Source organism: Megalobrama amblycephala, linkage group LG10 (assembly GCF_018812025.1).
Source record: "Megalobrama amblycephala isolate DHTTF-2021 linkage group LG10, ASM1881202v1, whole genome shotgun sequence".
In the NCBI taxonomy this organism is placed as follows: Eukaryota; Metazoa; Chordata; class Actinopteri; order Cypriniformes; family Xenocyprididae; genus Megalobrama; species Megalobrama amblycephala.
In genome coordinates this window covers 12,572,602-12,598,742 of record NC_063053.1, presented here as the reverse complement: position 1 = coordinate 12,598,742, position 26,141 = coordinate 12,572,602, and the positions used below count along the sequence as shown (strand labels likewise).

Genomic DNA, 26,141 nt, shown 5'->3' with positions numbered 1-26,141 from the left:
GCCCCTCCTCAGTTTAAGCTGTCTTAAATGCATTTTATATGACCTAATATTTCATCACACTAGGCCCATTTTCATTCTGAGATACAGTCCAGATAAGAGTTATAATCTATGTGTGACGAATGTGCCAGACTCATGCCTCTGACTCTGGTATGTACACAACACTCTGCGGTTGATGGCAGGCTGATGGGAATAAGGAAAGAGAAAGACGATAAAATGAGAGAGCAGGTGTGTTTGGTTAAGATCTTCCTGTCAAGTGGGGTGACACACACATCTGTAGTCATTTAAATGAATCTCTTATCAGTACCTCAATGTCCCCACTCAAGAAACATTGGCAGACAGTATGTTAACATGGTTGGTTTAGTTTTGTCAAGAGCCCCCAATAGACATTTATTGACTTTACTGTCTACAAGAGTAGACATTATAAGAATCCCTGATAGCCTGAATGGGACACCCCAGGTGTAATTTATAGTAAATACTATAGAGTTTTTGAACCATACTATAGTAAAGTACATGAATTAATTTGTTGTGGTAATTCTAGTTGCTATGGTAATATAACAACTATAGTAATATAAACACATTACGTTACCCAATACTGTACTAAGTTTTCTTTAATCTATAGGGTATATTATACTACAATACACGACAGTTTACTGCAGTAAAAACTAAAGTATACTATTTATTACAGTTGATCAGTTCACAATAATTAATATTACAGTATGCTGTAGCATTCATTGACAAAGTGTTGTAAATACTATAATATATACAGTTTACTACATTTTACTATAGTATGGTTCAAAAACACTATAGTATTTACTATAAATTACTATAGTATTTTTCACCTGGGACGGGTAGGATTCAAAGGGTTGTTAAATATTGGTTAAGTGTTTTTAAAAATGACTACAAGCATAAATGTCTGCCTTTATCCATTTTGTCCCTTTTCACATGTATTCATCTTACTTAACCTGCAAAATTAATTACTAATAGCCTTTTAATGAGCCTACTCTAAAACTAGGCTATATGCTTTTAGTAAAATGTCACTTATATAGCACATTTATCTAAAAATATATATATATTTGGATTGTTTTACAAACAGGCTGTTGCTTATTTCTTTTCCTCTTTCTTTTCTTGACAAAACTGACAACAAAAGGAAAAACGAAATGCTCAAACTCTAATAATCCTCCCAGTCATTCGAATCCCAGGAACAGCGCCAGGCGCGCACTGATCAAAATCCAGTGTTTCCACGGCAACAGAGGAGGAGTTTCCACTTCGACCCGTGACCGCATCAGCGGAAATGAGGAACTAGGAAGTCGAGTTCAGGCAGGGCTGATGTGGAATACCACACATTTGTTTAAGATGAATTAGTGTCGACTAAAGCAATATATTCATTTACATCCACCACAGATGTAGAGAATTGATACCGGTTCGCCTAGGCAGTCATCCCACAGTGGCGTCGCTAGCTGTGCTCGAGAAAGATGCTTCAGAGGTAATTATCAGAGCCTTGTGCTGTATGAATGTTTGACAGCAGCAGTAACTGTGGTTAATAATAAAACTAGCAGTGATGCTTCAGTGGTTTTGTACCATGTCTGATTGAATTAAAGAAGGGAAGAACGCGGAGTACTTGGTGAGTTTAGCCAATTTAACCCATGAACACCAGTTGTAAATTGAAATTTGAAGTTGTAAATACTTATAAAATATAAAAGATATACAGAAAAAAAAAAAAATCCTTAAAGTAAAACTTCAGGTCTCGATTAAAAAATTAATTTGACAGAACTGAACAGAGAACATATTTTAAACAAGTTTTTTTCTTATATAATTTCATATACAGTACAAAAACAACCTATTCATCTACATTATATATATATATATATATATTATATCAGGGCTACGGTGTATAGTTCTGTATTTGATTTATTAGCCTTTGGAATATTTAATTATTAATTATTATTTTAATTTAGTTCATTTTATTTTCAGATTGACAATGTTTCCTATATGTTTTACCATTTTGAATAATAATAAATTAAATGACATGACATAACTATTATTATGACAAGTAAATTTGATTACCACAATAATGTGCAAATGTTTTTAAAAAAAGTATATGGGATATATATATATATATATATATATATATATATATATATATATATATATATATATATATATATATGACAGTCAAACCAAAATTTATTCAGACACCTTGGACATTTCATTCATTAATACAGTTTATTCACTATATTTAAAAAAATGGTAATAAAATTTGATGTAAAAAATAAAATGATATATAAAATAAAATATGACAAGATCTCAGAGTTAAACTGTCAGAAAAAAAAAATCTTAGTTATGTCAGATAACACGTTAGCAAAACATGGTCAGTTCAAAGTGTCTGAATAATTTTGGTTCCATTTTTTTATTAATTTTACTGGTAGTCCACTGTATGAAGAATTTATGGGTATAATATGTCACAGTTTACGTTATTTTGCTATCCTCACTTACATAAATGAACTACAGTGTCCTACACCCACTAGTAAAAATATATTAAAAAGTCTAAATAATTTTTGGTTTGACTGTGTGTGTGTGTGTATATATATATATATATATATATATATATATATATATATATATATATATATATATATACAGTACAGTCCAAAAGTTTGGAACCACTAAGATTTTTAATGTTTTTAAAAGAAGTTTCGTCTGCTCACCAAGGCTACATTTATTTAATTAAAAATACTGTAAAAAACAGTAATATTGTGAAATATTATTACAATTTAAAATAACTGTTTTCTATTTGAATATATTTCACAAAGTAATTTATTCCTGTGATGGCAAAGCTGAATTTTCAGCATCATTACTCCAGTCTTCAGTGTCACATGATCCTTCAGAAATCATTCTAATATGCTGATCTGCTGCTCAAGAAACATTTAATGTGTACAATTGTACAAAATATTTGTGTACAATATTTTTTTTCAGGATTATTTGATGAATAGAAAGTTCAAAAGAACAGTGTTTATCTGAAATCTAATCTTTTGTAACATTATAAATGTCTTTACTGCCACTTTTGATTGATTTAATGGATCCTTGCTGAATAAAAGTATTCATTTCTTTCATTTCTTTTAAAAAAAATAAAAATAAAAATTCTTACTGACCCCAAACTTTTGAACGGTAGTGTATAATGCTACAGAAGCTTTGTATTTCAGATAAATGCTGTTCTTTTGAACTTTCTATTCATCAAGGAATCCTGAAAAAAAAAAGTACACAACTGTTTTCAACATTGAAAATAATCATAAATGTTTATTGAGCAGCAAATCAGCATATTAGAATGATTTCTGAAGGATCATGTGACACTGAAGACTGGAGTAACGATGCTGAAAATTCAGCTTTGCATCACAGGAATAAATTACTTTGTCAAATATATTTAAATAGTACACAGTTATTTTAAATTGTAATAATATTTCACAATATTACTGTTTTTTACTGTATTTTTAATTAAATAAATGTAGCCTTGGTGAGCAGACGAAACTTCTTTTAAAAACATTAAAAATCTTAGTGGTTCCAAACTTTTGGACTGTACTGTATATATATATATATATATATATATATATATATATATATATATAATATATATATTAAAAAGATCTGTTTTAGATACATGGCAGAAATTTTGATATGATTTGTAATATGAATTTAAGTTTAATATTTTGTTTTCTCTCTTAATGTCTTTGCTTTTAGGTGACTGAGTTGGAACAGGGTCAATGTGTGGAGTTTTACAGCATCAGTACCTTCTCTGTTAATAGACGCAACATTTGTAATAACAAATATGTTCTTCCCACGCTGTTAAACATAACTTTAAATTTTTATCACCTCTTGGTCACTCGTTTCCTGTGGTTAGAGGCTAAACAAAATGCGAAGGCCAAATTGAAGTACTACACTTTACCCTTTCACACACCAAAATCCATAGTTTCACATTAGAAGTCATCATGTCATTGGGCGAACAGTCGCAGAAGTGGTTTCCAACTCATGTCCAAGCCACTGTTCTGCAAGCCACAGACCTGCAACCAAAGGGCAAGAATGGCACCAACGATGCCTACACCATCATCCAGCTGGGCAAAGAGAAGTACTCCACATCAGTGGCAGAGAAGACCCTCAGCCCGGTGTGGAAGGAAGAGGCTTCGTTTGAACTTCCAGGGCTGCTGATGGAGAGCAATCCAGAGGTTTATGAGCTGTGCCTCACAGTGATGCACAGGTCCCTGGTTGGAATGGATAAATTTCTGGGCCAAAAACTCATCAACTTAAATGAGATATTTGACAACAAGGAACGACGGAAAACTGAGTAAGTGGGCTAAATATTTCATTCATTTTTGACTACAGATCTTTTAAAGGTGCCCTAGATTCAAAAATTGAATTTACCTTGGCATAGTTAAATAACAAGAGTTCAGTACATGGAAAAGACATACAGTGAGTCTCAAACTCCATTGTTTCCTTCTTCTTATATAAATCTCATTTGTTTAAACGACCTCCGAAGAACAGGCAAATCTCAACATAACACCGACTGTTACGTAACAGTCGGGGTGTACGCCCCCAATATTTGCATAATGCCAGCCCATGTTCAAGGGATTACACAAGGGCAGCCAGTATTAACGTCTGGAGCTGCACACAGCCGAATCATCAGACTGGGTAAGCAAGAACAACAGCGAAAAATGGCAGATGGAGCAATAATAACTGACATAATCCATGATAGCATGATATTTTTACTGATATTTGTAAATTGTCTTTCTAAATGTTTCGTTAGCATGTTGCTAATGTACTGTTAAATGAGGTTAAAGTTACCATCGTTTCTTACTGTATTCACGGAGACAAGAGCTGTTGCTATTTTCATTTTTTAAACACTTGTAGTCTGTATAATTCATAAACACAACTTCATTCTTTATAAATCTCTCCAACAGTGTAGCATTAGCCATTAGCCACGGAGGACAGCCTCAAATTCACTCAGAATAAAACGTTAACATCCAAATAAATACTTTACTCACATAATTCGAAGCATGCATACAGCATGCATGACGAACATCTTGTAAAGATCCATTTGAGGGTTATATTAGCTGTGTGAACTTTGTAAATGCGCTGTAATATAGTCGACAGCTCGTGTGTCAGGGAGCACGCGATTTAAGGGGGCGGCGCCGAGTGTAAATCAGTGCATTGTTAATGATGCCCCAAAATAGGCAGTTAAAAAAATTAATTTAAAAAAATCTATGGGGTATTTGGAGCTGAAACTTCACAGACACATTCAGGAGACACCTTAGACTTATATTACATCTTGTGAAAAAGCATTCTTGGGCACCTTTAAGGATTTTTAATGCAAAAGCCTTGTAGAACTATACAAATGTAACATTCTTTCAAATGGACCCTTTTCACATTTCCATGATTCTCAGTAGCGTCATAGTTAAACTTTTATAGTGGCGAATGGGAGACAAAAGCAAATATAATTTTTGTATTCTCATTTGCTCTAAGCAAAAGAAAAAATCCATGATAGCATTTCCATGACTTTTCAAAATGGGAAAAATATCGAGAGATGTATTACAGCAGTCAGAAGAGAGAAGTGAAATTTGCTGTCACTCCCTCAGCCACTGTATTAGAAATACCCTTGAGCAGCGTTCATTTGTTTTTTGTAATTTACTCCCAGTGTAATATAACACGAAGTATAGCATATAGATTTATTTTCAGTATTTTTTAAATTAAACAATATGATAAAGGTTGATGTTGATAAAGGTGGAAGCATCATCGCAGTCTGTGTAAAGAGTCCATAAGCAGAAGTGCAACTTAAAAGAGGAACCCGATACTAAAGCCTTGTCCTCTTTTAGTATCACAGTGAAGTTAGTGACTATAAATGTTATTTATACAGTCCAGATTAATGAAGTTAATGTTGCAATCCCAACATGCAAATCTATTTTATGGTACCAGTGGTTATGTCACTACTGTATTTATGCAATGTATAAGATTCTTTTGAAATCACAGGTCTTTTTTCCTCATTTAGATTTTTTTTAACTATATTTTTTTTATTATTTGTAGGTCACGTATGATAGCTGTTGGCTGATTACCTTTATCATAAGAGCAGGCCTACATAAATCCTAGAATGAAAGGTTTTGAAATGACCTGGGCTATTTTTAACTCCTGTAACTTTTAGTGATGCAGTTTCTTTTGAAGATCAGGGCACGTTGCTGACATGGACCATTGATGTAATCATGTCTTTGTTTTTGAAACCTGTTGTCCGAGTCTTAAATGTCTTTGGACATGCCATTTATATGCAGTACTATGGAAGGGTAACCATCTCATGTAGGCCTTTTTTTTCAGATACGAAACAGAGATAAAGGCATTTTGACTTCTTTAACTGCAGTTTGACTCAAAATCCCATGGTGGATGAACGGGTTTAGTGGAGATGATTATCCTGCATGCTATTATATTTTCCTCTCTTTTTGTCAGGCCCTGGTGACTGTATTTCCTTCAAAGAAACTTCATCATTTTTTGTTCTTCTATCTTCTGACTTCCTCTTCTTTTATTGTCAGATGTGACATAGGCTACTAATTCATTAGTGCGTCTTAATATTTTCTGATTTCACTTTTTTGGGCATGTACAGACTAGCAATAGCTTATGAGTATTGAGAGAGAAACAGGTATGGCTGGTTGACGTAGATAAGGCAGTGGCAAAGTCTTGCATACCTCACGTTATTGAATGCAGGAAATGACAGAAATCAATTACAAAAATGCAGTTTTTAAAATCTTACTATCATGCTTTTTTCTAGATGTAAGTAAGTAAGTAAGTAAGTAAGTAAGTAAGATGTAAGTATGTTTTGCACTGGAGATCTGTAGATGATTGCATTACCTCTCGTGTAATAATATATTGGTACCATATCAGTTATCGGCAGATATTAGATGTTTAATTGTGAATGCTCATTTTCCCTATTTTTCACTCTTACATTTGCCGTCATCGAATGATCGCTTAAAGTTAATCTTAAAAATGAAAATGTAATGCAAATTTTAAAAAAATTAATATCCATTTTTCATACTACATTCTAATGTGTGGATGCCTAAATTTGGTCATAATATGAAAATAATGGTGCATTCCATTTGTCTTTCGGAATTGGGAAAGTCCTGGTTCGCATTAGGAACTTTTAACTGGAATGCCCTGTCAAGTCAGAGTTGCGACTGCGAATCTCGAGGGAAGCGCAACAACCCTGACTTCAGAATCCAATATGGCTGCTCAGCGCAGCCAGTGAAACAGTAGTAATATAAGCTGTGTCCCAATTCAGAGGCTGCATCCTTCTAGGGGTGTAAGAAAATATCGATACACGTGAATATTGCAATATTATGTTTGCCGATATTGTATCGATACTCAAAAACTGTGTATCGATATTTATGTATTTATTTACATCCAAGAAAGAAAGCATCTGATCATAACAATGTGGACATGTTTGCACCAGCTCTGCAGTTCAGTATTTCAGTGAAGGCACATTTATTTAAATAGCACATTATACAATAGACTGCTTTAAAGAAAGCAGCTTTACAATATTAAATATAAAACAAACAGTCATTCAGTCATGAAATGGACTATGCACTTTCTGTTGTTAAATAGTTTAGAAATTAAAAACTGCTATACTGTGAACCTTTAAAACATATACACAAAAAGAATCCTGCAGTCACTTTACTATTTTCCCTTTACTTAGATTGCACAAAATACTGATTAGTGATATGAAATGCAAATGATACTGTATTGATTAAATAAAGTTCTTTGTCCGGTTTTATGCATATGTTTTTTTTCTTTATGACTGTTTTTTTCTAAAATTGGATCCTCTTCCTAAAAAACAAAACAAAACAAGGAGTATCACAATGTATCGCCTTTCTTACAGTATTGCAGTATATCACAATATATTGTATCATAACCCCTGTATCGTGATATGTATCGTATCGCCAGATTCTTGGCAATACACAGCCCTAGTCGTCACTGGCACGCAATGAATTCTGGGGCAGGTTAGACCACGAAGGATCCATCTGCAAAGGACGCATTTTGAGGCCTTCGAAGTATGCAGCCTCTGAATTGGGAGTTTGGGACGAAGCTATATTGTTTATTAGCACTTCCGTTTGTCTGTGTCTCAATAAACTAAACTAAAAGTGATGCACACAGTTCTATCCAACCTCTGTTTGTGGACATCATACTTTGGCATTGTCTATGCAAAAAAGAGTAAGCACAACAAAAGTTTGCCTGAATGCGTCCATCTTAGTTTTCAATCTTAACTCAGGTGTGATGTCATTCCTAGCAATGACATTCCTCCTCCGAGGTAAATTGAACACAGCGTAATTATTGGCTTATTGGTGTCTGCTAGAATATTAATATCGATGCATCCTCCTTACTCTCCTGGATATTACAACACTTCCTCTAAGCTTATAATTATTGTCGGTATTTCACAATCAGTGCCTGTATTTATTGTCACACCCTTGGGAGGGTGTTATGTACTGTAACTGATTGCTGAGATCATCTTTGACACTCATGGCACAAAATAACTCTACCAACCTTGCATCCCATGGACTCTCAGGGTTAGCAGTCCCCAATGACTCTGTTCATGCAAAGGTTTCCTACTAACTGACGCAAGGGTACAAGAGTCCGTTTCGACATTGGAGTCGACAGACCCTAATTATCGCACACCTGTGTTTGTTGATTGTACGGTGGTTCCCAGCGGCCCTCGCAGAGTGGGAGTATTGTGGTTCCAGGCAGAGGAAGATTTATCTTGGCCTTGACTCCCATGTGAAGAACAGGGGCTGGCTGGCTCTCCACATGCCCAGATCAGAGCTCCCTCACTGGGCCTGAGACCAGGTAAACCCTCTTCCCTCGGATCTACAAGCTCCCCAGTGTGTGGATGGTCTTGGAAAGAAACATAATCACCATTCACTAGCTGTGCCATGATGGAAGAAGAGCACTCAGCAAGATGGCAGCCTGTGACGACCCCAGAGGGAACCGTGTTCCGATACCGAAGGAGTGTTTACAGTAGTGTTTGCATGAAAGAACTGTGTCTAGGGCGGTAGTGTCGAACTACATTTCTGCAGGACTGGTTTTTGAGTGTACAGAGTGTCTTTTTAATCAGTGCTGAGGTCAAAAAAGGGCCCAAACTATGTTTGTACAAAAATAATGAATCACATTCTACACAGTCTATCAGGTTAAAAAATTAAAGTAGTTTAAATGGATATCATTGAAAGTTCACATTTAGAGGGACCGTGCTGAATCATCTCCTTTGAAATTCATGATTCAAGATACTCCTTTTTCATTTAAATTGGGCTGCACAGTAATAATAATTTTTCACGTTAGGCCAAAATTTAATTTTTAGTCTTAATAAATTATAAAATGCTAAAAATCAGTCAGTTTAAACACTACAAGTGAGTTTAGGCATCACACTATTATAATGTACAGTATGAAAAATGGATGGTAAAAAAAAATAAAAAAATTCTATTTTTCTTTTTACGTGTTATACTATTCAAAGGAACAACACAAAATATAGAATGATTACACCCCCCAAAATATCAAAGAATTATAATAATAATTATTATAATATTTACATAAGAAAATTAGTTAATTATTCAGTTAATCTGTATCTGTTATTATTTTAAAAAAATTAATCTTGCATCAGTGATTTGTTCACAATCACCATTTTGTGTTAAATTGTATAAAGAGAGAGTTATTAGTGTTTTTAATAATTAACATTATGAGCGTTCATCATAATGATGGTCATCTAAAAATAGGGAAAATGAGCATGCACAATAAATATACAATATCGGCTGACATATATTCAATATTGATGGATACTTATAAAAAAAAAAAATCTTTTGAAATATGGTTTGCCGCCTTACGTTTGCCTATGCAGGTGTAAGATGGTGCATTCACTCATTATACACTCTGGCCAAGTCTCTGTCTAGTATTGTACCTACATTAAGTGTTCACGGCGATCATTTCTAAATGAATGATCCCGTTCCAAGTGTCTTATATCGCAGGAGCATCAATATTCAGCCACTCTTGAGATTCACGCGGCTCTGCTGAAATATTGTCCATTTCATAATCTCCAAATACCGGTGTGAGAATCAATGAACAAAGGCCAGATTTGTGCAAATGCCACCTCCTTTTCACACAGTTACAGCATCAATCACATTACTTCCAGCAGAAAAAAGAGCAAGAGGTTAAATAAACAGGAGCTGGGGAATGGCCTAGATGGGGGCGTATTACTTCACATTCTTTATGTGGCCCAAACCTTTGCAGTTACCAGGGAATTATGTTTATCCCTACTATAATATGCGTTCTCAGGAAGGGGGAAGGCTTTCAAATGGACTAAATGGACTATGCTGTGGATTTGTGTGAAGTGAAATTGGGTTTCTGGCCAGACAAACACATTGCCCCCATGTCGTTTTTGTATGAATTATACATACAGAGCAAAGCCTGAAAGAGAGTCTTCCCACCAGGGGGGTTTCACAGAAAAGAGAAGTGAAAGAGTGTGTGGTTTTCTCCTGTTTGTTTTTATCAAGCTGTGAAAGTACACTGGAACATCTGCAAATTACTGGCGCATGTAGCACCAACCTAGCTGTTTTCAGTAACGCCTAAGAGGCCAACCATGCTTGTGACACCACGGCCAAAGATGTGTAGAGATATAGCGACTTCAAATGTGTGCGTCGAATTTACAAACTTTTCCAAGAGGGTTTTCTTACTAACTAATCAACTAATCGAGTTTTTGGATGAATTGTGTTGTGTGGAATATTGGAAGAAAAAAAAAAAATCAACATTGGATAATTCAAAATACTTTCTGTCGTTTTGACGTAATAAATATTCATAGAAAATCTTTCTTTAAAAATAAATATATAAAAATAATTCAAATAAAAAGTATCAAATTTTACATTATTGATAAAAATAGCATGATTGAAAATGCACAGCCCAGTTCGGAGTGACATCAAGTGACTTTTTTTCTAACTGTAATATCTGCCTTTCTGTATTTCTGACAGTTTTATTGACAAAATTTGGCTATTTGCCTCATACTTCTTGTCTCTCTCTTTTCAGCTGGTACACTCTAGACTCACGGCCTGGTAAGAAGAGGAAAGATCGAGGCAAGATTCAAGTGAGCATCCAGTTTGTACGGAACAACATGACCGCCAGCATGTTCGATTTGTCGATGCGAGACAAACCCAGATCGCCGTTCTCCAAGCTCAAGGAAAAGATGAAGGGTCGCAAGCACGACGGTGCCTTTTCAGACACATCTTCTGCCATCCTTCCACGCTCAGGACAGAGCGAGGCTGATTCTCTACCAGACCAGCACCCGCACCCTCAGGCTGCACCTGAACCCAAGCCAAAACGCTCGCTGCTCACTGGGACGCAGAAACTTTCTGCTGCTCACTCCATGTCTGATCTGATAGGAACTCACTTCAGGCCTAAACTCGACTCTGTGAACTCAATTGAGGAGAAAAGTAAGGACATACTGTATATGGTCTATATAAATGAACTTCACCACAGTCACATGACTTCAAAGTCACCATCATTAAGCTTAAAAAAAATATTGACCCTTAAAGTTTGAGTTAGAGTAGTTTGCAAGAGCAGGATTATAAACACAATGAGGCTGTAAAAGCGGACTAGTGAGTAGACGAGATTTACCTGCTCAGTGTGATGATGTTTAATAGCCCCAACAACATCTGTAGTCCCATTTAGCCACTTGTTAGCAACATCTTTTGTTTAAAAAAATAAATAATCCCAAGGGGTATTATTGCTGTATTTTGTCTTAAAATAAAATGTGAAAATATCTTTAGCTTGTGTTAAAGGGGTAGTTCACACAAAAATGAAAATTGTCATCATTTACTCAATCTCAAGTTGTTCCAAACCTCTATCTATCTTCTGCTGAACACAAAAGAGGATATTTTGAAAAATATATGGGTAACCAAACAGTTGATGGGCCCCATTGACTTCCATAGTATGGAGAAAAAGAAAAAAAAATACTATGGAAGTCAATGGGACCCATCAACTGTTTGGTTAGACATTCTTCAATATAGACCTTCAAAATATCTTTTGTGTTCAGCAGAAGAAAGAAATTCATACAGGTTTGGAACAAATTGAAGGTGAGTAAATGATGACATAATTTTCATGTTTTGGTGATTAACCACAGACCGTATTTCAGGCATTTAACCAAAACATGTTCAAAAACTGGAAGTGCTAAAATGTTAAATCATTTCTGGGTTTTGGACTACAAAAATGTCATCCCTGCAGCATTCTATGGAGAAACCACAAAGAAAACGTTCTCTTTCTCATATATAGGGGGCGCTACATCTCACCGACACTCTCAGAGCGATGGATATGGTTGCCCAACCAGCGATGTGCCATGTGATCCCTTTTCCGACATCGGAGACAACATGCCCCAGAAATTCGCCACTCTCCCTCGAAACCGCAATCCCTTCGAGGGTGATCAGGGGATGTGGGGGGCAGAGAAGAGAGAGAAGAAGGAGAAGGTCGGTCTTCTGGGCAGAGTGACTGGGAAGAAGGAAGGAAAGAAAGCAGCCACTGGAGCACGGACAGGAAGCTCTGGAGACCTGCGATCTCCAAACCCCTTTACCAATGAAACCTCAAGTGAAACCAACCCTTTCCTCTCACACTACAGATCCAGGTACAATTTGTTTTCAGCCATTTAGTTTTTTTCTTAAATTCATCAAGCTATCATTAAAGTTACTTGAGGTCAAATTCCATTAGCATCTTTTTTGACGGCATAATGTTCAAAAAGGAAAAATAAATAGATTAAAAAATAAAATAATTTATTTAAATACATTTTTAAGTATTCTATGTAATATTATAATATATGATAGTGACATATAATTCTAATAAAATAATTGCTGAGGACTATGTCCATATTCCATCTGCTTGTCATTCCCAACTTCTGCTCTTTTTCTCAGTAGAGTTAGGTGAGGACAGTCAAGCACTTAATGTTTATCAGAGAAAGTCTGTCATTAGGAAGACCTTATCGATGTCATTAGGCCCAATCCAGACTACAGGGGCCTGACCAAGTCACAGTAATGAGATCTGAATGAGAGATAGACCATTCAATTAACAATTTATCTGCCTGTAGCCTACTAGGCCGCTCATCCTCTCAGATTACTCTCTCATCTCAATTCAAAGGTCTTCCAGGGGTCACAGGTTAGCTAAAAAGACATTTAACAAACCTGCTTAATGTTGTATAGTGTACAAAGATCTGTGTGATCTTTCCAACCTTATACATGAACTGACTTTTTACAATCAGTATCCTTAAAGGGATAGTTCACCCAAAAATGAAAATATGGTCATCACTTACTCACCCTCAAGTTGTTCCAATTATGAGTTTCTGTTGAACACAAAAGAAGATATTTTAAAGAATGTTGGTAACAGCGCCCATTGGCTTCCAAAGTATTTTTTTCCTACTATGGAGGTCAATGGCTGCCGTCAACTGTTTGATTACCGTGTTCAGCAGAAGAAAGAAACTCGTACATGTTTGAAACAACTTGAGGGTGAGTAAGTCATTTTTGGGTGAACTATCCATTTAGTGGATCCCACCCATTCACAATATTTTATCATTAAAGGATCGGACCACTACGCATAACAATATGCCCATGTAAGCTTAGTCAGTTTCTTTTCCTGCAAGTTGCAGTGGTATTTGACGGTTGTGGTATGGGTGGAAGAAATGTGTCAACCGGTTGAATTTCCTAATTTCCTGTTATGATTAAAAAAATTTAACATCCAATTGCAACCTATAGTATAATCTGCAAAGTGTCACAGACAGGCATTTTCAGTGTAGATAACTTTGTTGGATTTTTATATATTATGGGATTATATATAATTTAACTAATGTGTGGTTGATAATGTGAAGCTGTTTTTGCATTGATGTCAGACTTATTCATTTACTGTGTGTAATTTTAAACCATAATTTAATATTACTTGATGTTTCATAATGTTTAATAATACACATTTTTTAAAAATCCATTTAAGTCACTAGATTGCCTGATAGAAATTAGTACATTGCATATAATATACACTGCTGTGTAAAAGAAAGAGGTTTTTAATACAGTACAGTCCAAAAGTTTGGAACCACTAAGATTTTTAATGTTTTTAAAAGAAGTTTCGTCTGCTCACCAAGGCTACATTTATTTAATTAAAAATACAGTAAAAAACAGTAATATTGTGAAATATTATTACAATTTAAAATAACTGTGTACTACTTAAATATATTTGACAAAGTAATTTATTCCTGTGATGCAAAGCTGAATTTTCAGCATCGTTACTCCAGTCTTCAGTGTCACATGATCCTTCAGAAATCATTCTAATATGCTGATTTGCTGCTCAATAAACATTTATGATTATTTTCAATGTTGAAAACAGTTGTGTACTTTTTTTTCAGGATTCCTTGATGAATAGAAAGTTCAAAAGAACAGCATTTATCTGAAATACAAAGCTTCTGTAGCATTATACACTACTGTTCAAAAGTTTGGGGTCAGTAAGAATTTTTATTTTTATTTTTTTGAAAAGAAATGAAAGAAATGAATACTTTTATTCAGCAAGGATGCATTAAATCAATCAAAGGTGGCAGTAAAGACATTTATAATGTTACAAAAGATTAGATTTCAGATAAACACTGTTCTTTTGAACTTTCTATTCATCAAATAATCCTGAAAAAAAATATTGTACACAAATATTTTGTACAATTGTACACATTAAATGTTTCTTGAGCAGCAGATCAGCATATTAGAATGATTTCTGAAGGATCATGTGACACTGAAGACTGGAGTAATGATGCTGAAAATTCAGCTTTGCATCACAGGAATAAATTACTTTGTGAAATATATTCAAATAGAAAACAGTTATTTTAAATTGTAACAATATTTCACAATATTACTGTTTTTACTCTATTTTTAATTAAATAAATGTAGCCTTGGTGAGCCGACGAAACTTCTTTTAAAAACATTAAAAATCTTAGTGGTTCCAAACTTTTGGACTGTACTGTATATATATATATACACACACACACACACAGTCAAACCAAAAATTATTCAGACTTTTTTATATATATATATATATATATATATATATATATATATATAAATCTTAGTGGTTCCAAATCTTAGGACTGTAATGTATATATTAAAATATATACATAATATACATTGCAGAATCACCTCTTTTCTCACAGTGTCTGAACAGTGTTGCCAACTTAGCGACTTTGTCGCTAGATTTAGCAACTTTTAAGACCCCTTTAGCGACTACTTTTCAAAAAAGCGCCTAGCGACAAACCTAGCGACTTTTTGGACAAACCTCAGTAACTTTTCAAATGTCACAAGCACTGTCCTGTGAGCGCGAGGTCTTGCTTTCCCGCTGCCGTCACACCTCTCTCGGCGTCTACTCTGTTCAGTGAGTGGCTGAGAGGAGCAGCAGCACGAGAACACGGTATCTGACAGACGTGAATGAGCGAGCTACACACGAGCTCACAGTGTTGCCACGGACTAAAGACTATTTCTGATTCTCCTTTGTTTTATATTTAAAGAATTTAGTTTGAAGGTTTTGATTTCCATTTTTCTTGTGTGCTTATCACTTATATTACTCACTATCACAAAGCTTTTATTCATCCGAACTCTGTGAATTCATGTAATTTACAAATATATAAAAATGTCATTCATTATATCATACTCGTTCTGTTGCCGGACAAAAAATAAAAATGTATATAGGCTATATATATATATATATATATATATATATATATATATATATATATATATATATATATATATATATATATATATATATATATATAGGAAATGAGAACAGCTTTATTTGACATTTGGCTATATTATATTATATTGTATCAAAATACAGTATATGAGCACGGATTTTGAGAGAAAACACTTTAGGCAGGCAGAATGCAACTGACGCGATGACGTCACAAATATGCTAATTTACGCATGACGTCACAAATATGCTAATTTACGCATGACGTCATCTAGCGACATTTAGCGACTTTTTGGGCAGGCTTTAGCTACTTTTCTTTGAAAATAGTTGGCAACAGTGTGTCTGAAACCGCTCGATCAAGGATCCAGTCTCTCTAAACCCCTCCTTTTTGAGAGCATACTCTGCTCTGATTGGTCAGATGGCCCAGTCTGTTGTGAATGATTTACCTCTTACAGCGTGTGTCTAAAACAGAACGCATCTAAATTTCAGCCCTGGAGGCTTCCTCAGCGCTTGTATACGCAGTGAGATTGACTTTTTCGATGGTGTCAGTTTTACTGTATCAATTCCAGCCCCAGTCCTCGTCCTTTGGAAGTGCATGCAAAGTGGAAAACAGTGCCTTCTTGTCATGTCGACAACACCAACCAAACACTTTCAGGCCTCTGCTACAACTACAGTGCTTGAGGGCGGGTCAAAGTAGGTGTTGGTCGCTGGCAGACATTGATGACCATGGGCTGGCATAATGCAAATGAAGCGAGACTGGAATTGCTGACGACTTGTTTTGGTTGATTTGTTTAATTGACAATAACTTTATTTGTCGTGCACTTTGATCTTTAAAACTTTGCATACTTTTTACATTCATAAACAGCTATATTATACATTCCATGAAAGGTAATACTCAAAAGAGCATAATAGGGGCACTTTAAAATTCATCAAAAAATCCAGAAAACAAATGCATAATGATTTCCACAAAAATATTAAGCAGAACAACTGTTTTCAACTGTATAATAACAAAAAATGTTTCTTGCGCACCAAATCAGCATATTAGAATGATTTCTGAAGGATCATGTGACACTACAGACTGGAGTAATGATGCTGAAAATGCAGCTTTGCATCACAGGAATAAATTACATTTTAAAGCATATTAAAATCGAATATTTTTTTAATTATTGTAATATTTCACAATGTTACTGTGTTTACTGTATTTTTGATCAAATAAATGCAGGCTTGGTGAGCAGAAGAGACATTCAAAAACATTTTAAAAGTCTTACTGACCCTAAACTTTTAAATGTTTAAAACAAATAAGGAAATTACCAAGACACACACCGTCACTGTGGTATAAAATTGCTCATACTGTGATCTAAGATTTTGGTCATACCACCCACCTCTTCTGTGAGCCGTAACTGGCTGCAAAGCCTTTGTTGTGGCTAGTGACCAATTGTTAGGAAACGAAACGTAGACATGCTGTTTGCATGTGAGGGGGCGTCAAACCATTTCCCGACCCTCTGTTTGTCACTTCACTAAAGGTCAACTAAAAAATTATATTGAACATTTGCGGGCAAGTTGCATTTGCACTAAAGGATTTGATTTTTGACAGTGCTTGTTGTTGAGCAAGATTACACCAATGTTGATTGGTCAGAACGTCAAATAAAGGACTTTCTTGTAAGATAAAAAGGGCAATTGATGCATTTATTGGAGTAAAATTTGTTCTCTGACAGTTTTGTCTTTTTTTTTTCTTCTGTTTATCAGTGACAACATGAGAAATCCCACTAGTAATGAGGACCTTACTCAGAGAATCAAAACCTCTCCCGACAAGAAGCATGGCATGAAAACCGCAAGAGAACATGTAAGTTCATTCAAAAGAAACATTGCACACTGCATTTCTTTTGTTTTACACTATTGTCATACATATAAAGTGGAATTACATGTGATGACACTAAATGTAAGAATATTTCTACCCATTGCTAAACAAGTCACATTGTCACTGTCCAGTCTGTCTTGACCACATTTCTCACAAGTTTTCAAAACTTGCCCAAAGTTTTAATTGGTCATTTATTGCAGCCCTATTATACATGGAAGTCGATGATGTTGATCTCTGACTGAGTATCACTTGTGGCGCTCCGCCTGGAGGGCCGTTTATCTAATTAACAGCTGAAATAGGTGGTCGTCGTCTTTGATCTGCATGTAATTTGAAGTAGTGTGATGTTATTAGTGCGCTTCCATTTCGTTAGTGAACCATCTTGGACAGCATGTTCTCTCACTCAATAATTGGAAATCTAATCATTAATAATACGCAATTTGTCACTGGTCTAATTTTACACTATAGGTCAAACCACGGTCAGTGTTAAACGTGGAAAGGGGCCCTCTCTCACTTTGTCATAATTATACTGATTGCGATCGTCATCATGTCCAGCGCGGAGTAACGCAACGTTTGCTCGTCTGCCGTGTGAGAATAGCCACTGAAGTGATGTTGAAACTGGAGACGCGTTGCTGAAAATGGCTTTCCTCACCCATTTTTGAGGTTGTGTTAACACTGCATCCGTGAAATAGTGTCTCTGGCACTCTAAGGCCTTAATTAAAGGAATGGGGGAGGGGGTGTGGGAGAGTCGGCCGAGGCATTTCAAAGGACTTGGAGTTTTAGATTTTCAACGCAAAGGCCCTCATTAGTGCCCATAATGAGACAACTGAAGAATGCCAAGTGGAAGTCTTATCTCTCCCACACTCCTGATTGCCTAAATCTGCTCATCAGCTGCTTGCCAGTTCATGGTCATTTCCTGGGTTCTTTTCCTGCCCCCGCTAGCTTGTGCCCTGGTGGTTTTGAAATTCATGCAGCATCTCTTTCTCTAAATCTTCCTTTGATTCAGTGTTCACTGTTCTTGATTTGCCAGAAAGTGTTTTTTTTTTTTCTTTTCTTGCTTTGTCTATTGACCAGCATTACCAAACACTCAATACAGCAAACACATCTTAAAATGTTTTATTGCATGCAAGTGGCATCAGCAAACAAATAATGAACCTGTTATGAAATTATGACTTTTAGTGAACGTATGATGTCAGTTCCCCTCAAGTTCACTACCGTTGTAGTTCATCACATTAACAAGGAAAATATTCCACTTCCAGAATCCATAAAGCATCAGTTCTTTTTTTTTTTGCCTTAATTTTGATCAGTATATCTTATCGTAACAATGGATTTATTCAGCAAATGTTTTTCTTGGAAAGTATACCTTTTTAACTGTACTTAAAGTGTACTTTCTCCTTTAATATAAATGCTACTATTTTGTTTTATTTTTTTCTATTTTGTTATCTAATGCAATGACATTCACATATTTTAAATGTGATTTACGTATCTAAATACTTTTTAGGGCCACTGCTTTAGTTTCTAGAATGGCAGTTTTATGGAGTCAAATTTGTTCTGCTGTTTCCTCAGGGAAAAAGAAAAGGAATGTTTTGTTTTCATTACCGTAATCTAAGGAGGATAATCGTAATCAAAGTGTCACATGTATAAACAGCTGTCCGATATGGTGGATCAAGTTCAAACCCAGAAGCAGTTCAGACTCTCTGAGGCTTCAAGTTAAGTGTTGAGGCTTGTTCCTGCCAAGTGTAATGTATGAATTCGGGTTATTATTAGTCTTATATTAATATTAATATTATATTTAATTTTAAATATAATAATTAATATTATATTTTATTATATATATATATATATATATATATATATATATATATATATATATATATATATATATATATATATATATATATATATATATATATATAAACACAGATCATTTTTATTATATTATAGGCTTTATTATATTATATTTATTATGACACAAAGCTAAATATTAAAATGTATTAAATTCATTTTTTCAAAATTTAATGCTGTAAAAAGTGTTATATTGTTGAAGGTTTTAATATTTTTATAAAGTAAATTAAATTTTCACATTAATTGCTCTAGTAGCAAAGTGTCCAATGAAGCAATTTTGGTGCGTATGAATAAATGTCGTGAAAGGTATTTTGTGAAGGGAAAAAAACGTTAGAGATAATGTATTGACTATTTAAACTAGAATTATACTGTATTCTACTCATTAAACATTTTATGTTTTGAAAACTTTTTTGTACTTATGTCGCCCAGCCCTAATCTATGGAAGCTTGTTTCCGCCACGAAATAAAAAAATGAAAAAGCAGAAACATTTTTTAATTGCGACTTTTTTCTCACGATTGCAAGTTTTCATCAGATTTTTTTTCTCAGAATTGCGAGAAATAAACTTTCAATTGCGAGTTATACAGTCAAAATTGCAAGAAATAGTCAGAATCGCAGTTTATATCTCGCAGTTATAACTTTTCTTGAAATTGCAAGTTTATCTCGCAATTCTGACTCTTCTCAGAATTGCATGAAATACACTCACAATTGGGAGTTATAAAGTCAGAATCGCGATATATATACTTGCAATTGTGAGTTTATACAGTATCTCGCTATTCTGACTTTGTGAGTTTATATATCTCGCAATTCTCACTTTTGTTCTCAAAACTGCATGATATAAACACAATTGCGAGAGAAAAAACTGGGATAAAAAGTTGCAATTACCTTTATTTTTTATTCAGTGGTGGAAACAAGCTTCCATACTTATCACCATTGAACTAATCACAGCAATATTATTTAAAGTCCCTGTTAAAACCTTATTTAATGACCTAATATATTAATTTATTATAATAATTTGCCTTAAAAAATATGATTTCATTTCCTTAAACACACACATAACATTATCAGAGTAGATTTGGTGTGAGTACTTCATTTCTGGAGCTATTTGGATTGTTTGGTAATTAGATGAATTTTGGGTCTGTGTCCTGTTGTGTTGATGTTGATTTTGGGTGACAGTTTTATTGTAATTAACTAAGCGTCAGTAATTAAGCATGACTGAGAGACATCGACTCATATTTTGACAGCAGTGAAATGTATAAGCTGAGAGATTTTATCAACTGACCGCATTTAGTGCTTGTTTTCACCTTGACTGCAAAAAGTGTGAATTTGTCAGAAGCCTGATAGCAGATGAGCAAATGTTTCTAAATTGCTGTTCCCTCAATATCATGGCGAAGTCAGATGCAGACACTTCTCATGTCAACACGTTATCATTCTGCTTGACAGACCTGAGCTTGAACGTTTAGAGCAACACATTTAATAAAAGCTCATTTATCAAGTGAGTTCTGTATTGAAGGAAACATTAACATGTTTATTTCACTCTCATCTTTTAATTTTTTTGCCGCTTTACAATTCTGATGCTTTTTTCCTAGTTTACTTTGTCCAGCTACTACTGTGTGTGGCATTATTGCTTATCCACTTGTCCATTTATAAACCAATGTGAAGTGTTTAAATGAACATATTGTTTCATGTTAGACATTTAAAGGGGACCTATTTTACACCTACTCTGGTGTCCCCAGAATGTGTCTGTGAATTTTCAGCTAAAAATACCCCACAGATAATTAATTATAGCTTGTCAAATTTGCCCCTATTTGGGTGTGAGCAAAAACATGTCATTTTTGTGTGTGTCCCTTTAAATGCAAATGAGCTGCTTTTATATATTTAATACAGGGTACATTTACCAATCACGTCATCTATTCTTCCTCACGCATAGGAGCCTGAAAATCTGCAGATGAGTATGGCGGCCTACAGCAATCTCTCCTTTCGGGAAGTGGTGCAAGAGCTCATCAAGCAGAAAGAGGTGGTAAAAAAGAAAGATGCTCATATTCGGGAGCTGGAGGACTACATTGATAACCTGCTGGTCAGGGTAATGGAAGAGACACCCAGCATCCTGAGAACACCCTATGAGCCCAAGAGAAAAGCTGGGAAGATCACGAAGAAGTAAAGGATCTCAGAAGCGTATTGTAATGTAAGATTTCTAGCAAAATAAATAATGCTTGTAAAAGGACACCGCAATGTTGGTTGTGACAGAACGCAAGTGTATTCGTTCGCACACGGACAGATTTCATGTCATTCAGTTATTCTAGGTTTTCAAGAACAACCGGATATATTGTGAAGAAAGACGGGCACTAAATGTGGAGATGCCAAACGGCCTTTTTAGATTTTTCCATAACTTTATTTTGATTTTTTTTTTTTAAGAATCCTATGAGCTGTTGACTAATATTTGTGAGTGGAACCATTTTTGAAAATATTCACAAGCAGCCATTTATAGTTTAGAACTACGTTTTCGTGCAAGGAGACCAATGTTATGTTTGTACCGAAAATAACTGTGTTTAAGTTGACTTTTATTTTGAATTCAGTCAGTATAACAGAATTCAGCACTTAATACTCTTAGTAGTACTGTGTTTTGGGGTGGGCTGTCCATATGAGGCCTTTGCTGTGACTGAATTCACACGGCAAAAGCTGTACCAGATCAATTGACGTACATGTTTGTCCTACACAAATATGTGAAGTAAGGAAACACCTGGATTGATGGCACCACGGGACATAGAAGTGAATGTTTACTGGATGTTTTATCACCAGGGCGTATTGGTTTACTAGAAGACCATGTTGGGTTTGACAGGGTAACTCTTCTATTGCTCTTGAGGGTGTTTACACTGTAGACGAAGAGCGATCTTGATACGTTAGTTGCAGAATGTTGGTAATGAAACCTTTTGGTACTTTTTCAGATCAGACGTCTATAAAATAATACACTGGTACACTACTAATTATTTATTTTGAGCTTGATTGCAATGAGAAAATGTGTATGTGAATAACACTGTTCACTTTACAAGAAACTTTACCAACACAAGTCCAAGAAACAAACTGCCTCTGTGATGTATAGTGACATCAGAAGTGTAGAAATGGGCATCCAGTCTCCAAAGACTTTATTCTGAACTGGAAAGTACTGATGCTCGGTATCTACAGTATACCGCAGGACTGTCAAAATGAGTGGACTGCCTACAGTTGACTACACCAAAGTGTTGACGGTTTTTGATTAAACTTAAGCTATTAAACTTAAGTCGGTCAGACAGTCAAGCACAGAAGTATTATTTAGCCCATTTTAGCAACTATTTGAACTTAGTCTAGCAGGTTGGAAACCACAGCAAATAACTGATTCATTTTGGGAAGTCTGAATGAGTCTTTAGTTCAAAACGCCTCTTTTCAGTCGATTTGATTTATTACAATGTACAGAATGTTTCTTGCAACAAAATTATGAGCAATGTAGACAAAACCTAGCTAAAGAACAGTTGTTTACAGATTGCTTTATAGTCTCAAGGCAGTACTCTTTGACATTGTACTGCTTTTCCAATGCAGGACACTTCTTACAGTGTTTACTGTGATTTTTCTTATCTTCTATCATCTTTAGTACATATCTGGTGAAAAATGGCTGTAGGTTTTGGTAACTGAGCATCTTTTTCGCACCTTAGGCTCATGCTGGAGCATCTGTGTGGTGAAATACTGTACAACAGTGGTGCATGTTTGCTCCAGATTCTGAGAAATGTACATTTGAGAAAACTAAAATGATTGATTGTAATGGTGATTTGGTTTATACAACTGTAAAATAGCCCGTTTTAATATGTTAGCCCTTCATGAGAAGAACAAAACTGATACGGGGCAATTCTTTAGGCCATAATACCCCTTTTTGATGTTTTGGAAACACAATAGTGTATGTATATAGCTCTGCAGAAAGCTTCCCAGATGTAGTTTTTCTTATTAACATGGTAAAACACTGTGCTGGAAAGGAAGTCACATCTTCTATTTTATTGGGTCACAATGAGCAAGTGTGGTATTCTAGCTATAAATTATTGTTTTGTTTAAAGTTTTATTTACTTACACTTTAATATGTATTTAGAGAAGTTTACATGTGTGTAATTGATGAGTCATGTTAAAATCATTCAGTGCCACTTGAAGTGTTACACAGTGCTGACATTAAAACCCTAGTGGAATGTTTTTTTTTTTTTTTCTTTTTTAAACGAGACAATTACTAAATTTTTGTTTGTTTCTCCATGTAGTTCTGTATACATGCTAATTTTTTAACCTTTTTAATATGGATAAATTTGTTAAAGCATTTATTTACAAATATCACAAATATGTGTTGTACGCTGGGCTCAATTACGTTATATATCAATGATTTTTCAGCATTACCAGTATATTTGTTATTTGTCACCTGCCAAAAATGTTTCATTGAATGTGATTCAGTTCAGGAAAGTCATTTGCTGAAGAGTAAAGCCCCCCCCCTCCCTTCTTTTTTTTTTTTTTCCTTTTCCTTTTTTTTTTGTATTTGATCTGGACTTCTATGCATTATGTGTTCATTTTCTGCTCAAGCTTTCGATCAAATAAGGTTCACAACTACATAAAATTTGCTGTAGATCTTGTTGGGCGGTTAAGATGTGTTGCCTCCCAAGAACAGTATGTATTGTTGTATTTTTATCATATCACGCACTTTCTTTCTCTCCCTTTTGTCTGGAACTGGAACTGCTATGCATCTCTCTCCAGAGCAATTCTGTGTGGTACTCCGAATGTATTTTGACCAATCAGCAATGTCTGTAATCACAAACACAGCGTTGATCACCCTGTGTAGATATTATCAAGCACTTCTTTTATCACTTTTTACAGTATATACAGCTGAAATGATAATTATACAATGTTTGCCTTCATTAACAGAATAATGGTCAACATGTTGTACATGGTTTCACTGTGGTTGATTATCAAGAAGACAAGTAAATGTCAGTCACATGACACGTTTGGGTTTTTTAATAAGTACAATTTTTTTTTTTTTTAAATCATTGATTTAATGATCTAAAGGTTGAGGCTACCTATTTTTTCCCCCTCTTTTTGTTTTTACAAAATCTTTCTGTTTTTCTCATGGCTGTTGATCTTTGATTGTAAACTTTTCATTGTTGTTTATTTAGCTGTGTTTATAGCTATTTAATGCATAATGTGTTACAGTGATCATGTTTTTGTGTGCTGCTATTTTCCTGCAATTTCCCAACAGATGGTTTAGATGAATTTGCGTAGCTTCATTGAGACTTGAAAGATCTGAGTTTATAAATAAAGATTTTATTTGTGATTTTCCTCAAAGGATAGTAGCAGGACAAACGTAAAATTAAGAAACATGAAATCCACAGTATCAACACAAAGTTCAAATAGAAAATGATATTTGAATATCAATTTTTTTTTTTTCCATTTGGTGTCTTGTATACATTAATCTCTGGTGCTGCAATCATATCCAATAAGTTACCAGTTTTTCAGTATTCTGCATCATGTTTGCATTGATGTAAACTACTTTTTGCTCAGACACTCCTTCCTTTAAAATGCTTCTTCTCCTCCTCCAAAAACTTGAATTTCCAATAGTGTGTAAATAACACTACTTAGAATATAGAATTTTACCCTCGGAATTTGCTTACGGTTTCAGAAAAACCATAGGCGAGCTGAGGATTTTTCTCAATGAGACACTTTCCTGTAGGGTTTTGCTTAGATGTAGTTATTGATGATTCATCCAGAAGTAACACGTCTGTCTTTGTATTCTTGGCATGCGGCATGAATGAGTGTAGAAGAGAGCTGAGTGTATTGTCTATGTGACTACCATACAAAAGGGGGAAAATGACAGTACAGCCCATTTCAATAAATCTTCTGTACTTCATGATATGTGTCTTTTATTGCTTCGATATACACGTAAAAGCTTGTAGAACAACATATTTTCACATTCCAAGCTGGGAAAGCTCAAATATTATTTGCTCTTCACCACAAAAGCATCCGTCTGCATTCAGTGTGTATCTTTATTTCAGTATACTTCGAGCCACTGGTGTCCACATCAATGTGTTCATTAAATGAAAATTCATTAGACTTTGCAATTATCTCTCCAAGCTGAGGGATTTTAGCTTTGTATTTGCATTACACTGCGAACCTCACGGATGTTGTTTCTTTCAGGGAAATAAATGGGAAGGAAATTCTCATGCCCACCCAAATAATATAAAATAGCCTCTTTAGTGACAAGGTAGCTTGTTAAACTTCTCACCTCATTTGTTTATGAGTAACAGGAGTGTGTGTATGTGAACCGCTGCATGTACAAGTGCCACTCAAGCTGTTTACCATCTCCTCCTTCTGAGGAGCAGTATCATTGCTCTTCATTCACAAGACCGGCCCCTTTACAATCAGCCCAGGGTCCTTCACAGAAATACTCAGATTTGGATGAAAATGGAGCTTTTTCAGACCCAATGAAATGTAGATGAACAGAATTCCCCATTGAAACAGAACGCTTCTCAAAGCAAGGATTTCCAGTAGTTCATTCAATAAGACACAGTCCGTCTTAGGAAGCTTGAAACAATGCGCTGTGCTAGACAAATGCTTAAAAGTATTCAGAGAGCTTTTTGTTTACTAGCAGTTTAGATTTATTTATAAGGCTTACAGATGAATAGTAAACCATTAAAGTGTA

At 34.9% G+C, this 26,141-nt stretch overlaps 1 protein-coding gene across 2 annotated transcripts; it reads left to right on the top strand.

Moving 5' to 3' along the window:
- Positions 1-1,104: 1,104 nt before the first annotated feature.
- LOC125276787 (rab11 family-interacting protein 2) lies at positions 1,105-25,349 on the top strand. 2 transcript variants are annotated; one of them, XM_048204625.1, is made up of 6 exons: positions 1,105-1,483; positions 3,733-4,333; positions 11,083-11,486; positions 12,325-12,670; positions 17,497-17,593; positions 21,378-25,349. In XM_048204625.1, exons 2-6 carry the CDS (start codon positions 3,981-3,983, stop codon positions 21,606-21,608), a joined length of 1,431 nt encoding a protein of 476 aa, XP_048060582.1. In that variant the 5' UTR covers positions 1,105-1,483; positions 3,733-3,980; the 3' UTR covers positions 21,609-25,349. The 2 variants fall into 2 exon arrangements, with proteins under 2 accessions (XP_048060582.1, XP_048060583.1); XM_048204626.1 differs by lacking the exon at positions 1,105-1,483 and adding an exon at positions 1,492-1,621.
- The last annotated feature ends 792 nt before the right edge of the window (positions 25,350-26,141 follow it).

Excerpts from the sequence above, each read along its gene's own strand:
- LOC125276787 (XM_048204625.1), top strand. The coding sequence starts at position 3,981 with ATGTCATTGGGCGAACAGTCGCAGAAGTGGTTTCCAACTCATGTCCAA. Across the intron at positions 11,487-12,324 it reads GAACTCAATTGAGGAGAAAA|GGGGCGCTACATCTCACCGA; the intron begins GTAAGGACATAC and ends TCTCATATATAG. Across the intron at positions 17,594-21,377 it reads TGAAAACCGCAAGAGAACAT|GAGCCTGAAAATCTGCAGAT; the intron begins GTAAGTTCATTC and ends CCTCACGCATAG.